This window comes from Capricornis sumatraensis, chromosome 10 (genome assembly GCF_032405125.1).
Source record: "Capricornis sumatraensis isolate serow.1 chromosome 10, serow.2, whole genome shotgun sequence".
Lineage (NCBI taxonomy): Eukaryota > Metazoa > Chordata > Mammalia > Artiodactyla > Bovidae > Capricornis > Capricornis sumatraensis.
In genome coordinates this window covers 95941689-95958718 of record NC_091078.1, presented here as the reverse complement: position 1 = coordinate 95958718, position 17030 = coordinate 95941689, and the positions used below count along the sequence as shown (strand labels likewise).

The 17030-nt window shown below is 50.6% G+C and overlaps 1 protein-coding gene and 1 pseudogene across 1 annotated transcript; one reads left to right on the top strand and one right to left on the bottom strand.

Moving 5' to 3' along the window:
• Positions 1-369: 369 nt before the first annotated feature.
• TRAIP (TRAF interacting protein) lies at positions 370-16148 on the bottom strand. The gene is made up of 15 exons (XM_068982883.1): positions 16051-16148; positions 11007-11064; positions 10428-10511; positions 8419-8458; positions 7381-7508; positions 6102-6196; positions 5577-5690; positions 4745-4832; positions 3906-3995; positions 3336-3424; positions 1534-1689; positions 1260-1308; positions 859-1008; positions 703-753; positions 370-495 (listed from the first exon to the last, which is right to left on the bottom strand). Exons 1-15 carry the CDS (start codon positions 16146-16148, stop codon positions 370-372), a joined length of 1416 nt encoding a protein of 471 aa, XP_068838984.1.
• LOC138087262 (small nuclear ribonucleoprotein G pseudogene) lies at positions 11351-15182 on the top strand (annotated as a pseudogene).
• Positions 16149-17030: the final 882 nt, after the last annotated feature.

Genomic DNA, 17030 nt, shown 5'->3' with positions numbered 1-17030 from the left:
CCTCAAGACTTTGGTGCTTACAGTCAACAAAAGACCCCGGTCTGAGGACCAGAAGTAGCCCAGCCACATCTGATCATGGCTATAAACGGAAGTCTGGAACAAGGGGCAAGCCCTGCCGGCAGGAACACTGAGCTGATCACGTCAGCCCCGACAGGGAGACCCAGTATGATGGAGGTGGGGCAGGGTGTGTGCAGGAAAAGTAGGTTTCTGGGCCCCACTTTCACCCCCATCTTCTTATTTATCCTTGTCCACTGGGCTGGTCCAAGAAGAGGAGCCATGCCTGCCAAACCCTCTGCCAAGCCAGTCACCAGTCCTTGGCCTGTAAGTCAGAGGCATGTTTCTGGCCACCGATCAGACTCACTGTTTTCACTACCATAGGAAATTGTCCAGCGTGGCCTGGGAGGGGGTGGGTGCTGTCCTGGCCCCCAGTTTCTGCCTAGCCCTGCCCTTGGGCTTTGGTTTAACTGGCAGTGGGCGGATCATAGCTGTGTCGGTCTGAAGGAAATGTCAAGGAAGAGGCCTACAGAGAGGACTGGAACACAGGGCTCAACCTTGGGGGTGGGCAGCACTGCTACACGGGGCAAGGTCTGGCTCTGCCCGCCTGGGACTGCAGCCACCAGTAAGTTGGGGTCTGGGGGTACAGGTGAGGGATGATGTGGGCACCATAGCTTAGCTCAGCCCAACACCACAAAATAAGGATACAGGCTGGATGAATTTTGTTCGGCCTCCAAGTCCATCGAAGCCAATCCTTACCTAAAGCAGAAGGAAGAGGTAAGTGGGCTGGCCTAATGGGCGAGGGCCACCCAGCCCCACCTGCAAGAAGGCAGACACTTTTCCCTTGTGGGAAACCACACTCACTGCATCTGTGCTGCGGCAGGGCTCTGCCCTGACCCTCTTGGTCTGTCTCTGGCCCAGGAGAGCATTCCGGATGAAGACGGGGAACGCGCTAGCCAGCTCCTCATCAGGCTCCCCCAGACAGCGCTGGCCCCCCAGTGAGAGCTGGGACTCCTGCAGAGGGGACCCCAGAGCCAGGCTCGATGAGACAGGTGGCAGCAAAGAGGGGGGTGGGAGGCATGTGGGAACAGGATCAGGATCTCTGGTGCCTCATCCAGAGGCAGGAAGGACAGGCAGTAGGGTTCCCAGGGTCCTCCAGGAGTGAGAGGGCTCCGGCAAGACCCTGACCTCTCAGAAGACCAGCTTCATACTCAGTCCTGGCCAAAGATGGAGGGTGACTGGCTGAACATCTTCAGGGGCCTTACCTGCCTGGGGCCTTTGGTTATCTTCTTGGGAACATCCTGAACAGGAGAACTGCAAGAGAGAGATGTGAGGATTAATGAGATAAGCAAGAGAAGGGCTTTGTATAGAGTGAGTACTCAGGAAAGGGAAGAAGAGGTGGCTGGAACCAGATTCATGTCCAAACCCAGGTGACCCTCAGTGCCCTGTCAGCCACTCAGAGCTATTAGCACAGGACCTTCAGAGATCTCTTAGCCATCCTCCCTCCAGGCTGTGGAAGGGCCAGGGACTACCACTTACTGTGCTTTCTCAGGGAAGAGCCTCTTGGCAAGGCCATGCTGGGTGCTGGAGGGCTGGGATGGGGGAGTGTCCACATTAAAGGTGGCATTGAGGTCAATATCATCGCCAAAGGCTGGCCGGCGAAGCTTCAGGCCCACCATCTCCACAGGAGCTGGGCTATAAGGCAGAGACAGTTTGGATACTCAAGATCACAGTGGCAACAGCCCCTCAAGCATTAGAGATGGATCGGCTCCAGGGGCCTGGAGCTCACACCTGGTTTAGAGCTATCCTTCAAGGAAACCCTAATCTCTCCAGAAAAAAGAGATTAGTCCTTGGCTTGGTCCTTCACACAGTAGAAGTCTGGAGACATGCAAGGAAGAAAGCAGAAACCCACAGAAAACCCAAATACACAAATGAAAAACGTTTTGTTCAAGAAGCCTCATTTCTCAGAGTGCATGCAAGGATCCTGTCAGAAAGATGACCACAGGCTGAAGCAGATGGATGTTCCTTCCAGTGCTACTTATCATGGCCAGTGGACATATTAGAGACTGTCCAAACAACTCCCCTAGGGGGCTGGCACTTTCAGAGCTTGAATATGAGACATACATTCAAGTAGTGTTCCTAGAGACTTCCCTGGGGGTCCGGGGGTTGGGAATCCGCCGTGCAATGCAGGGAATGAGGGTTCGATGCCTGGTCAGGGAAGATCTCACGTGCCACAGCTGGGTGTGTACATCCTGGGGGGACCAGGGTGTACACAAGCCTCCAGAGCACCTCTGTGGCCCCTGGCACCCAATGGCATCTGAATATGAAGCAGTACCTGTGCAGAAGACAGTAAGCTCATTTCTGCCGAGGAGACTAGGGAAGGGAGTGCAGAGGACAGTGGACCCTTCAGTGTGGAGAAGAGCTGGGGGACACGGAACAGGAGGACACAGAGCAGAGGGACACAGAACAGGGGCCACGGAGCAGGGGGCCACGGAGTAGCGAGGACACAGAGCAGTAAGGCAAGGGGTGTCCTGCTGCAAGGGGCAGTGCAATTGGCCCGAAGCCTAAAGGTCCATCCCGCCCACAAGGCCAGCTCCATGAGGGCTGGGTGCAGAGGGTGCTGGGAGGTGTTTGGCAAGGGACTGGTAGGATGCCCAGGGGTTGCTATGCTGGGCAGATGGGAGGAGTAGAGGATGGTCCCAAGCCTCACACAGAGGTGGTAAAAAGGGAAAGGGTCAGGGAAGCAGCTCCTAAGTTAGATGGGCAGGCTCCAGGCAAACGAGTGGATGTGCGGAAAAGGGACCATAGTGATTTTCCAGCATTGAAAAGTGACTCGAATAAAAGCGGCTGGGTTGCTGGGTTATGTTTTCTGTTCGGACCACCAGCGGGCCAGCCAGGCCTGAGGACCCTCTCAGCCTGTCGGCTTCCGGGCGGCCACACAGGCAGGGACAGCCATCCCTCGGCCTCTTGGCTCCCTCTGCTGGCAGCTCTAGTGTGCTGGTGCTGGGACCAGAGGAGAGCTCTTTTGGTGGGTGGCTTCATGTTTGTTTCAGAACCTGGGGCAGGCGGATGTATCAGGTGGGCTGCTCCATACACAGGATGCCCCTCCCCTTTCCCTGACCATCCCCAGGGCCTTTCTGGCCTCTCTTTGTCAAAGCCCAGGGCCTGCCTCAAAGCTGCGTTCCAGCTCAGTCTTGGCTGTCACTCAGGCCAGGAGGTCCACAACCTTCGGGCCGACCTGGGCCACCTACCCCCCAACAAAGCCAGAAAGGGTGAAGACACCCTTACCAGGGAGCTCCTCCAGCTTGGAGTCCCTGTTCCACCCCAGAGGGTCAACGAACCTCTCTAAAACGAGGCGGTTGACAGTTTCACTGTCTCCTGGTGGCAGCTTCAGGGTTTCCTGCAGTATCGTCAGCTTTTTTTTCAGGCTCTTCAGGAAGGAAAGAGAAGAGTGTGAAAGAAAGACTGAGGCACCAAGTCCAGAGTGGCCACCACGGACGTGAGCTGTACGCATGAAAGGCAAGCCCACTGGGACCAGAACAAGGCCTGAAAGTCAAATATCAGGCTCAGGAGGCCAGGACCACCTGACCTCAGAACCCCTCTGGCGGTGACCTCCTCCAGTGACCTCCTCCTCCTCCGGTGAACCCCCCTCCTCTGGTGACCTCAAGGATGCAGGTACAGGACAGACTGTCAGCAAGATCCCTGTGCTCTCTGTCCTCTGCTGAGGAGCCCAGGCTTCAGACCAAAGGCCAAGATTCCTGTCCTGACCCACCCTGAACCAGGAGGATACAGGGAGCCCAGAGTTGCAACCACTGACTGATGCAGGGTTTGTGGGCGGAACTCACCCAGCCCACATCTTGGAGGCCACATAGGCCACCCTTCCTTCCCACCTGCTCGTAGATGTTCCTCACCGCGATTTCCTTGTCAGCGCTCTGTAAGTCCTTCTGAGACGACCTCAGCTCCAACTTGGCCTGGTCCAGTTCATAGCAGACTGTCTGCAACTGCAAAAAAGTGTAAGGAGCGAAGGATGAACACAGGGCTGGCTGTGTGCCCCGCCCCCACCTGCTGCTACACTAGCTCGTGGGAGCCCAGACCCAGGAGGAGCGGGGGACACAGGGAAGACCCGAGCTCCATGGGGCTGGACCTTTGTCTTGTTCTGGCAGTGTTCATCTGGAGCAGTCCAGGGCTCCTCCCTACATCTATGCCCTGACATGCACCATGCCCAGAAATAAAAGCAGCTGTGTTGACTGATTCAGGTTTCAAGAGGCCTTCTACAGGGAGTCAGTCCCCTGGTGGTCTAGTGGTAAGAATTCTGGGTTTTCACTCCACAGCCCAGGTTCAATCCCTGGTCAGGGAACAGAAGAACAAGGGGAATAAACCAAATGGCAAAACACAGCACACACACAATAAATAAATAAAATAAACAAACCACAAAGAAAAGAACAAGAGGCCTCCTACTCTAGGCCTGGAACAAAAAACAGGCCCCTGAAGCCATCACATTTGTGCCCCAGCCAGCTGAGAAGTACCCAGAGAGCAGAGGGGAACAGAAGTGTGCAGGTGTTGGGGTGACAGTTGCGTGACCTGCCACCCTAAGCAGACAAGCCAAGCAAGCCAGAGTCAGTGCCTAGTGAGGACCAGAAGCCAGTCTCTGTGAGTCATCCCACAGCCCCAGGGCCTGGCCTAGGAGCCGCTCACACGCATGACAAGGACAGCCACCTCTCCCCTCACCCTCGGCTCCCCATTCAGTTACCTTGCTTCTGGAAGAAAACAAGTCCTTCTTCAGTTTGTCAGCTAGCTCCCCTGAGGCCTTCCGGGCCTCTTTTAGATTCTCGTACTCTCTACGAAGGGACCATGGAAAAGAGATGTCAGCCCGGGACACCCCCCTGGTCAGACTGAGTCACAGCACCAAGCAAACATAAAGCCCAGCCGAAGCCCCCAGCCCTTCTCCTTCCAACTCTGACACCAGAGCCCAGCAGGGACCGGCTGGCACTGCAGGGGGTCAAGCACCCCAGATGCTAAAGAGCTAGTGAATTGCTGTTTCCTGCCTGCTTGCAGGCACTGGAGATTTGAGAGGGTGTGCAGGAAACCCTGGCCCCACTAGGAGGCCCCCTACACCAACTGGCTGCGCACCAGGCATCGGGGATCCTTCATACCTGTCAGCCACGTGGCCCCTTTTCTCCAACCCCACACCCATGGGAATGAACACCTGAGCTGTTTCTGATGCAAGCCAGGTGGGGTCAGTAATCGCGTGCTAATGGGGAACAGGCTCCAGATATCAAACTGGAGCATGGTGAGCTGTGCCAACCTCCTTAGAAATAACACTTATAATTCACATGCAATTCTCTCAATAATTCTGTGAGGCAGGTTATTATTATCTGTTCAGGAAGCTAAGGATCAGAGACATTAAGAAACTGGCTCCTGGCCACACAGTAAGAGGTGGGATGTGGTTCAAACGAAGGCAGCAGGGCTCCAGAGCCTGCTCCTCACTCTGCCTGCTCTGCTTCATGAGAGACGGGCAACACGCAGAGGGGCATGGCTTGGGGGCCATGACTCAGCTTGGATACCAGGGCCAGAGTACCCACTTCTTGAGGGACACGCAGAAGACAGCCAACTGCTCCACCGCGGACTGTCCCACACCCATGTCTCGGATCATCTCCTCCACCTCGGGCCGCTGGCTCTGGAGTAGGAGCTCGATTCTGAAAAACACCCGGCCCACGGCATTTAAAATCTGGAGGCTGATGGGTAGGTACCCAGTGCAGCTCTGCCTCCCTTTGCTGCCGTTGCTATGGAGACAGCCTGAGCTGCTAGGATGCTTTAGCAGGCGGCTCTGCCCAAAGAAAGGCCCCAGCGCAGAGCTTAGCACAGCTGCAGGGATGGTGCTGAGGGAGAAAGGGTGCTGACAGAGGGTCTCAGGTCAGGGATGCCCACGGAGAGGTTCTTAGAAAAGCCCTGCCAGGTTTCCCATGGAAAGTGGAGGAGCCTGCAGAGGCTGAGTAAGGACTGAGCCCCCCGTGGCCTACGGAGAGCTGAGCCATCCCCTGCTGCAGCCCCGAGAGCCATGCCCCAGGGATGCAAGGGCACAGGGTAGGCCCCAGCTCTAAGCTCACCGCTCCATGTTCTTCATCTTGCTCCGGAGTCGGCGGGCCTCTTCCCGTGCTTGCTTGGCCTCATCCTGCTGCTGCTCCAAGTACTTCATCTGCTTCTGAAGAGCAAACGCACCCCAACATGTCTGTTGCTTGGCGGATCCCAGGGGCCAAGGTTAAAGTTGCCGGGAGAACTCCACCCTAGAACCGTCTGCTTTTGAAAATACTGATAAGCATGTGTGCAAGCCCCAGGAGGTAAGGCTCCTGGGCCCCACTCTGACGTGTGCTTTTGCTGCTACGAGGCCTTGGACCAGCTGCTTCCTCATCCCCCTGGCTTGCTTCCTCCTGAGATACGTCTTACCATCAGCATAGCCCACTCTCAGCATCTAAAGGCCTGCTGGGGGCTGCCAGAGTCCAGCGACTGTGTAGGAAGCTGAAGAAGCCTGGAGCACAGATCCAGGCCATGCTATCCATCAGCTATGGACAGTTGCCAGGGTAGGACAGCTGCCCTCAGCACCTGGCCACTTCATCTCCGACCTGGGAACGCCAACACACTCCTGCTCTGTGGCCAGGTGCTGGTCTGCTCCTTCCTTCCCATTGGCCAGGCCACATGATCCAATCCAGCTACCAAGCAGAGCCAGAAACGGCGAACACCCTGGGGCCCTATCCGTTCACCTGGTTGGGTCCTTTTCCTTCTCAAATGGCATCCGGCAATGACTGGCCCCTTCATATGAGGTCAGAATTTCAACTGTGGATTCAGATCAATCACCTCCTGCCCCTTGGAGAGCAAGAGGCTCACCAACCCAGGCTGATACAAAATTCATCTGGGTCTAGAGCTGCTTGCTCTGCAGGCTTTGATCTGCCCGGTCAGCTCAGCACAGCCAACTTCAAAGGCCCCCTGCTCCTCTCTGGGATGCTGTTTGATCTGGCTCCAGAGAGCAGCCCAGCCAAGGACAGGCACGTTAATGGAAGGTTCTTCAGGCTGGCTTTGTCAGTGGAGTACAAACCACTTTGGGTAACATGGCCTAGGCTCACTGAGGTCTTGGTTGAACAGTCCTTCCACGAAACACTGGGCAGGCCTCACCTCTCCAAACTAGTACAACAACCACAGGTGCGGGCAATACGACCCTTTTCTCATGGGCTGGGTAGGAGGCCTGGGGAAGATGGAATTTCCCTCCATTTTACAACTGTATAGACCACGGTATTAACCAAGGCAGACACAAAAGACAACCCCACAGTGGGGAGCCCAGGAGGAAGACTGCATCTCCCCAGCAACCTGTGCCCACGGGGGCTGGGGACCCACCTTGAGGGCGGAGCACAACATCTCAGCCTTGTCCAAGGCCCTCTGCAGGGACTCCACAGTGGCATTGCGCTCGTCCAGCGTGTCCCGCAAAGAGTCGATGATGAGCTGGCTGTCTCGTTTTTCCTTCTCTGCAGCAGGGGTTGGGGACAGAGGGAGAGGAAAGGCCTGTCTACTATGCACTATGAGAACCTGGGGCCCTGGGCCCCAGCACCCCACCCCAGAGCCAGGTGAGGAACAAGTCATGGGCCACAGGTCAGGCAGCCTGCTTATCTCTCTGGCAAGCACCAAACCAGGGATACCCAGCCATTCTGGGGATGAGACCCTTTTTCTGCTGCTCAGAGTTACTGGAGTAAAGATTTCACTGCTCCTTGATCCCACAGTCTAGTTAATTCATCATCCCAGAACTCAAGCACTGAAAAAGTCAAAGTGAAAGTCCCTCTGTCGGGTCCGACTCTTTGCGACCCCATGGACTTTCAGTCCATGGAATTCTCCAGGCCAGAACACTGGAGTGGGTAGCCTTTCCCTTCTCCAGGGAATCTTCCAACCCAAGGATCGAACCCAGGTCTCCCACATTGCAGGCAGATTCTTTACCAGCTGAGCCACAAGGGAAGCCCAAGAATACTGGAGTGGGTAGCCTATCCCTTCTCCAGGGGATCTTCCCAACCCAGGAATCAAACTGGGGTCTCCTGCATTGCAGGTGGATTCTTTACCAAGTGAGCTATGAGGGAAACCCTCAAGCAGGTTCCTGCCAAATCTGGCAGCGGAATCCTCAACTACAATATTCTGACCTGTCAGGTAGACTCCTCCCAGCCTGGGTCCTAGGCGAGCAGCCCCAGGACAAAGAAGAGGCTCACCTCATCTGGGTGAACAGCATCAGTCACCTCCATTTCCTTTCCTTTTCTGCCATCACAAGAGCTGATAAGACTTGGATATACCAAGCAGGGAGAGCCCCTGGATATGCCAGAAGGCTGAGGGCTTCCTCCCAGGCCTCACTCCAGTACCCAAGTCAGGGGCTTCCCAAGGCCCCTGGGAACTCACCTTTCTGGGAAAGCAGGGCTCTGGTATTATCCAGTTCATTCTGCAAGGCAATACTCATAGTAAGCGGCAAGAAGGCATCACAGCTGGCCCCCACCCAGCCTCACATAAGGTCTGTGGGGAGCCCCAGGCGGGGACAATGAGGTCTGTGGGCCCAGAAAAGCATGAACCTGCTGCTCCTCAAGGCCAAGTGAAATCAATAAGGGAGACAGAAGCCTTGCTTTGTCTCTGAGTGTCTTTTTAAAAAGTCGGTAAAATGCAGATAATCTCAGGTATAAGACCCTAGGACACAAAAAGAGGCATAACAGGGGGCAAAATTAGTGGAGCCTGGCCTGCACAGTCGGTTTTCCTCAGGCCTGTGCCCGTCCTGACATTCCCTGGCATTAGCTGGACCCAGCAGGGACACAGAAATGGGATGGCCAAGCACCCTGGGCCACACTGCTCCCTCCACCCTGGGTCCTACCTGCTTCATGGTCTACCCCCTCCCAGCCCTAAGCTGGCTCTGTGTGCCAGGACTCTTCCAGCCCCAGAAACCAATAGGGTAGGGGAGCCAAGACAATTCTGCACCCCTAGATGAAACCTCACCTGCACTAGGCGCTAACCAGACTGTTGTGAGGGTCAAACGAGCCTCCCCAAGCCCATACATATGTTCCACAGCCACTGCCACAGAACCACTGAGAGGCTGGAGCAGAAGAGAGCCCCACTCCCACTCAGGAGTCCCATGAACTCAACACCCTTGTGGGCAAGAGATGTACCTACTCCATAAGCAGGAAAACCAGGCTCGGTAGACCTGAAAGGCTTGGCCTAGGGTCCGTGATGGTAACTGGATGCAGAACAATCCTCATCCAGGTTACTCTTCCCAGGTCAATGCAAGACTCATATTATGACCAATACAAGGCCGGGCCCCTCTTCGGGGCTAAGCTCCTGTCGTCAAACTCTCTACTTAGGACTTTGGGGCAGGAGCTGTTGGTGGCTGAGCTGGTTAAACAGGCTGGACATCTCAGCTGGAAGCCGTGGGTAGAGAAGGGCACACGGGCTGCCTGACAGCAGCTGCCAGCCCAACCTTTCCACTAGTCCCTAACACCTTCCACACCCAGGCAGGGTGCCTTCCAAGTCCTTGCTCCAAACTACTCAAGATTTTGCCTCTATGTCTCCCAGATATGGCTTAGAAAATCAGAAAGAACTGAAGCTGCCTTTGTTGCTTTTCTCACAAGGAGGACACAGCTTAAAACCGGGAGCAGTTACCATGACGATGAACACGTTAGCTTTAAGCACAAAAGCTCTACATCTTGAAGCAGTGAGGTTCCAAGGACGTCACAGCCCCCCCGGGGGCCAGAGCCGAATGAATCCTAATCTGACAGATGGCCAGAAAATTAACCCTCAGAGTCCAGGTTCACTTGCGAACCCCAATCCCACTTCCTTGAGAGGTTTCTGCCAATCCAATCCCTTTGTGCACGAAGCAAGCTAAATCTTAGGCTTGGAGGGGAAGCAGTAGAAGTGTGGGAGGGAACCCACCCATCCTCCCCTGCAGTGTGGGTTTCCATCCTGGCTGCATATCTTGATTCCAGGGGCCCTGCCCTCCATTCCTGCTCTGGGAAAGACTCAGGCACCTGGATACACACCAAGCTGCCCAGGCAGTTGTGAACAGGCAGGTTTGCGAACAGTGGGTTCACACATCTTCCCTGGCTGAGGACTGGAAAAGATGGTTGTACATTCTTTGCAAGGTGAGGGGACTTCGAGGGACACATTCTAAACTATGGTCAGAACTGCTCTGAAATCCCAAGAGGAGGGCTCACAGTCAAGTGGCTCCCCTTCCTCCCTGACAGAGGATTTCTCCAGTGACTGGACCATCATCAATTATTCTCTGCTCTCACTGTCCCAGCCTTGAATTCTCTATCAAGTCTCCCCTTCCAGAACCCATCTCCAGATTCTAGGTACCCTCCCTGGGTAGGAGCAGAAAGTGAACTCTCAGAGGGCCTGGGATTCAGCAGAATGAGATAAAGTCTGGGTACCTTTAATAATTCTGCATCTAAGACATTCTCCTCCTCCTGGGCAAGGTCAAAGTAGAGCTTATTGATAATGGTTCTTTTGCCGACCTGAATGAAAGAACGAGACACAGTGTGACTGCATAGCTGGGTCATGGGCAAGGAGGACAGGGGACATGCAGCCAAGCCCATCTCCCGCCTAACCTTTCACAGCACATCCCTTGGAGGGAGGTGACCTCTGCAATCCTGTAGGTGTCCCAAGCTGGCTACCACTAGTTACTGAGTCATGTCATTACAGATCCATGTGGCAACTGGTCAAAAGATACCCCAACTCTAGGTACTGGGCATTGCAGGGGAAAGGCAGATAAGGAGACCAAATCTAGCCAGGTGAAGACTGCCCCAGGCAACGAGTCCATCTGCCAGCTCCCCTTGGGCAAAAGCAGGCCTCCCGCACCATTTAAGAGCACAAGTGAGGCTCAACCAGCCTCAAACCAGATGGTCCAGACAGGTCAAAGACATTGCTTTGCTTCAGAGACCTCTCCTCATCCTTGCTCCCTGGCGAGGAGTATCTTTAGCTGAGGAGTTTTTTTACCCCACCAACTTTACCTGGATTCGGCACTGCGGGCAGGTCCGACTTGGTGCTGTCTCAAACCACTGAATTAGGCTGGAATGAGAACAGAAAAACAGACTGGTTTTAGGGGGAAACATACAGGCCAGGTAGCCACCCCGACCATTACAGCGTCTGTCCTGCTCCTCTCTGACCCATCACCTGCCCACCCAGGAGGGCAACACCTGAGGTAGTGATGGTATATCCCACAAAGCCTGACTCGTACAAGCAATCCAACCAACTGGCCCTTTTTTTTTTTTTCCTTGGCCCTTGCTGGCTTGGACTTCTCTCTCCTGAGCTGTAATTTTATCAACTTTCTAGCCTTTGATTGAGGTTAGGGGCAATGGTCAAAGTCAGGGTCCCTCAGAGACAGGAATTATAATATTCCAAAGGGGTAACTTTCAAAGTGAGGGTAAACTAGAGGTAGCAAGCAGAAGTAAAAGTGAAACACAGCCCAGCTATGCACCATCGATCTGCCCTAAACGTTAAAATATTCTTCTACTAGAGCATTATCTGCTGGTCCAGTGGTAAAGGACTCTGTGCTTTCACTGCCTGGTTGGGGAACTAATATCCCACAAGCCAGGCAGCGCCGTCAAAACAAAATCAAAATGTAGCAGACAGTCTACTAGTTGGCCTACTTGTAGACAATCCCCCCAGGGACCACGGAAAAGCAGTCCTTTTGGGAAGATGATACCATCTTTCTAGACTGCAATTTTTCTATAAATAATTTTTCAAATACATATAATACAAAGCTAACCATGCACAGTGAGGGAATACTACACAGCAATGAGAATGAATGAGTCTATAACTCAGAACAAATTATGGGTGAATTACATAAACGTAAGACTGAAGAAGAGAAGCCTGATACCAAAAAAAACCAAAAGCAGTAAATTGTGTTTAATTCCATTCACATAAAGTAAAAGGTAGGCAAAACTCATCTATGTTGCTTGAAGTCAAGACAGTGGCTAGCATGCGTGGAGGAAAGGCAGACTGGTGGGAGTACCTGGAAGACTGCACGGGGCCCTTGGACTCTAATCCACAGAGACTGTAAGAGGCCAGAGGAGAAATTCAGGCAAGGGTTTCTTGCGACTGCACCAGGAGGGAGCAAAAACAAGCAACAGGTGTCCTTGCTTGCTCGGTGGGGAGAGGAGGGGAGTGAGGAGCGAGTTCCTCATATGAGGTGAGTGCAGAGGGGCAGATTGGCAGGCTGAGCCACAAGGGTAGCTTAGGCGGCGGTGTGCCCACCCCTTTGGTGGTCCTGTGTGGAGGGATCCTGTACAGTACCCTGGTTTTGCTCCAGGACCTCAGAAATGGCAGCTGGGTTTTGGCCTTTTTGTATCTTCTTGTTCATAGTTTGCGCAGGCTGAGCACATATGTAGTTACTTTTAGTCCCTTATAGTTTCTTCGTATTCTGTTGTTTGAGGAGGCATTTGTGTAGGTGCAAATGCAAGCATTCTGGAAGAGTGTCCTGGGTCCCAGTCTTTCTCAGCAGGAGGTTTCTGAAGTGCTGATGTCTTGCTCTGAATTCTGGTTACATAGGTGTGTTCAGTCTGCAAAAATTCTGCAAGCTATACATTTCTTATATTTGTACTTTTATGTATTATACTATATTTCAATATATATAATGCTTGGTTTTAAAGTAAACAGTTACACAAGAGAAAGCACTGCATATTGTAAACCAGAACATAACCGCAGAGACTTCAGACACTGGAACTGTCACTCCCCATGACAGACACACTATGCCGGATAAACAAAAATTAAGATCAAAAATATCAAAAGAGAATTTGAAAATAAAAGGTGACATATCAGAACTTAATACGAAATAAACAGAAATTCCAAAACTGAACAAATGGCCCAAATTAAGAATTCAATGGATGAACTTAATAGCAGTTCAGGCAGAGTTGAAGAATCAGTACATTGAAAGATATGTCAGAGGAAACACTGGGAATTAGAAAGGTGGAAAAATACATAAGAAATGATAAGAGATATAAAAGTTACCGTGAGGTCTAGGATACATATAATTAGAAGTTCCAGGAAGAAAGCGTTAGGTAGAATAACACCCTCACCTCTATGTACTAATTACCAAAACTTGTGAATATGCTACCTTATAAAACAAGAGTAATTTGGAGCTGTGATTAGGTTACGGACATGGGGAGATTATCCAGGGGTGTCTCATGTAATCACAAGCGTCCTTATAAAAGAGACAGAGTGTCAAGAGTCATACAGAGAGGTTTGAAGATGTAACACTGCTGACTCTGAAGATGGCTAAAGAGGCCATGAGCCAAAGAAGGCACAGCCCCACTTACATCTTCATTTTAACCAAGCAAGACCCATTTTGGACCTCTAAAATTATAAAATAACTTCTGTTGTCTTAAGCCACTAAGTTAGTGGTAATTTGTTACAGCAGAAATGAGATGCTAATATAGAAAGAAAAGAGATAATGGAATAGAGGCAATATATGAAGAAATATGGCTGATAGTTTCCCAGAACTGAGTAAAGATATTGTTCCACAAGTTAAAGAAACCTCATGAATTTCAAGCAGAATAAATAAAAATAGTAACAAAAAGTGAACTGAGGTAACTATATTATTGTCAGACAAAACAAACTTAGGTCAAAAAAGCATACAAGAGATAATGACTTTATATATTGATAAAAGGCTCACTCCAACAAGAAATAACAATTATAAACATATATACACCTAACAAAATAGACATGAAATATATATATGAAAGGAAATTGTACAGAATTAAGGGAGAAATAGCAAGTACTACAATAAAAGTTAGAGATGTTAATATTAAACAATTTCAATAATGGATAGAACAATCAGACAGATGATCAATATGGAAACAGAAGGCTTGAACAACACTTTATACCAACTAACCTAACAGATGTATACTCCCCCCAACAATAGCAGAAAACACATTCTTCTCAAGTGCACATGGAACATTCTCTAGGATAGGCCATATGGTGGGCCACAAAACAAACCTTAAATTTTTTTTAAAGATTGAAAATCACACAAAATAGATTTTCTGATTAAAATAGAATGAAACTAAAAATCAATAACCGAAGAAAAATGGAAAATTCACAAATGTGTGGAAATTAAACAACACACTCTTAGACAACCAATGGGTCAAAGAAGAAATCGCAAGGGAAATAAGAAAATACCATGAGATTAATGAAAATGAAAACATATCAAAACTGTGTAAGACAGCAAAAGCAGTGCCAAGAGGGAAACTGATAGCTTTAAACACACACAGTAAAAGCGAAGATACCCATTACGATGGATATTATTAAAAAAAAAAAAAGTTTGGCAAGGATGTGGAGAAACTGGAACCCTTGTGAATTGTTAGTAGGAACGTAAAATGGTACAGCTGACACGTGAAAACAGAAGGGCAGCTTTTCAAAACATTAAACATAGAATTACTATATGATCCAGCTAGTCCACCTCTCGGGATAACCCAAAATAAATGAAACTAGGAACTTGAAAATATACTTCTACACCAATGTTCATAGTAACATTACGCACAGTAGCCAAAACATGGAAACAACTCAACGTCTATTAACAGATGAAAGGACAAACAAAACGTGTTATTTTCATACAATGAATAATAATCCCTTAGTCATAAAAAGGAGTAAAATTCTGAAACATGCTACAACACGGATGAACCTTGAAAAGACTGTGCTTAGTGAAATAAGCCAAACTTAAAAGAGCCAAATGTGATTTCACTTATATGAGGTCCCTAGAAAAGAAAAATTCACGGAGACAAAGTAAAACAGAGGTTTCCATGGGCTGTGGGAAGGGGGGAATGGAAAATTACTGTTTAAAAGATTCAGTGCTTAGTTTGGACTGATGGAAATGCTCTGGAAATAGTGGTGATGGTTACACAACGTTGTGAATGTACTTAATGCCACTGAATTGTACTCTTAAAATGGTCAAAATGGAAAGCATCTTCGAGCTCATCGAGTAAACATTCTCCTGAAAATTTTTTTAAATTTTTGAAGTTTTCATTGAAATTAAATGGTGGCAGACATGTCCAACAAATATTGCAGGAATTTGATTCCTTTATGAATCTTGTGAGAGATGAATGTGTGAAGCTGGGCAACAGAACAATACTGAAATGGTGGTAATATGAGAAAATAGTATCATCATATCAGAAGTTTTGGAGCAAGTATAAACAAAGGCTGTGTTCACCAGAAAAATCAATTGCTTCCATATGTCCTTTCCAAAGGGCCTGTTTTACTATGATATAAAAATCAGGTCATATACATTTTCATAAATTAACTTTTTTGTTAAGTAAGCTTTTGCAAAATGTTAAATGTTAAGTCTTATATATATATTATATGTTGCTCCAATAGAATGGTGTATAGTGAAAAAAAAAGGAAAAGGAAAAAATGGTTAATTTTATGTTACATGTATTTCATCACAATTTAAAAAAGAAACTCGGGACTCAGCCTGTCCACAGCTATCAGGGGGATCTCCCCACCAGCAATGCACTCAACAGAATGGTCCTACTAGTCAGCAGAACACCTTGATTCGAGAGCACCTCCTTGCCATTTGATGTTAATTTGGGTTTGCTTAGGTCAGTGGAGTGTCTGACCAAGAAGATGACTCTGGACAGAATCATTCCAAACCCAAGCAAACCACAGCAAACCCAGTAGACTGTTGGCTACCAGGTCTGGCAGAAAACAAAGGGCTCACTAATGTGGTGAAAGCATCTGCACGGACAAATAATTTTGAAACCACATTTCTCTGCAAGCCAATCAAAGAAACCTCTACTCTGTCTTCATTAAACCAAGCCTTGTACCTCCCCCGCCTCCCTACTCCCCAACCCACAGCCTCACTCAGCTCAGCTGTCACTTCCTTGGGGAAACCTGCCACACAACTCGCCTCTGCCCAGGTCAGGAAGTCTCGTGGGATTCCCATCCAATGCCTTCTTCATCATCAGTCTGGGGTCCAGGGACGGGTCACCCGGAGCCCCGACACCCCACAGTCCTGTAGCCCTACGGGAGCGAGGGCCCAGCTCCAACACAGCGCTCACTCACCAATGCGAGTGGAAGGTGTGGCCGCAATGGATGGCGGCCACGTCGCGGGAGTGATCAAAGAAGTCGGAGCAGATGGTGCACAGGGCACGGATAGGCATGATGACTGGTCTCGAGTCGCCGAGGTAGCCAAGGAAACGGCGACGGGTCCAGCTTGGCGGCCGTGCCTCCGCGTCTTCACTAGCTTCAAATTTGGCTCCACGGCTCAACTTCCGGGAGAGGATCGGAAGTGGCTGCACTGAAGGTTAGGTCCCGATTGGAAGAACCCTCGGGGGGCGGGGCTTAACGGCCCCGCGGCCGTGGAGAATCCTGGGGCGGAGCGCGGGCCTCAAACTATCTAGCGGTAATTCTCAGGCAGTTCGCTGTTGAGACCGCAGGTACAGCGGGAGCGCAGCGTTGGGTTGGTACGGGGACCAGCTAGGCTGCTAGCCGGGCCCCTTTTGGGGGCAACACAGGGCGTTATGGTCCCAAGCCAGAGGTGGCTCGAGGTGCGCTGGGCACGGGCTTCTGAGCCCTGTTCTCTCAGCGCAGCCTTCTCTACTCTCTCGGAGCAGAGTAGGGAATGGGACGACGGTCACGATAGAGCGGGTCCCCTGGGCTCTGGGCGGTGCTTGACAGTATAGTGGAAACCCATAGTTCCCAGACCGAAAAAATGCTGCATTCTCTTAGCCCTCCTTTCTGAGTGGTCCTAGAAGGATGGACACAAGTCCAAACCACTCAGGACATCTCAAGCTCACGTAGGATCTATACAAGCAAGACTTGATTCCTGAGTTTAGAGGTGATTAGAGGTGGCAGGGCCAGTATCCTGACTTTAGTCCTAGCTCTCGGGAGGATCAGTTTTGCCTCGGGACTGCAATCGAGTTGTTTTGGAGGCCCAGTTGCATCTTAGACAAGTGACTAATAAACCTTTTTTATTATTCCCACATCAGAGTTGTCTTTGGGATCCTCTCTGAGGAAGAGTGGCATTCCTGGTGAGTTCACCT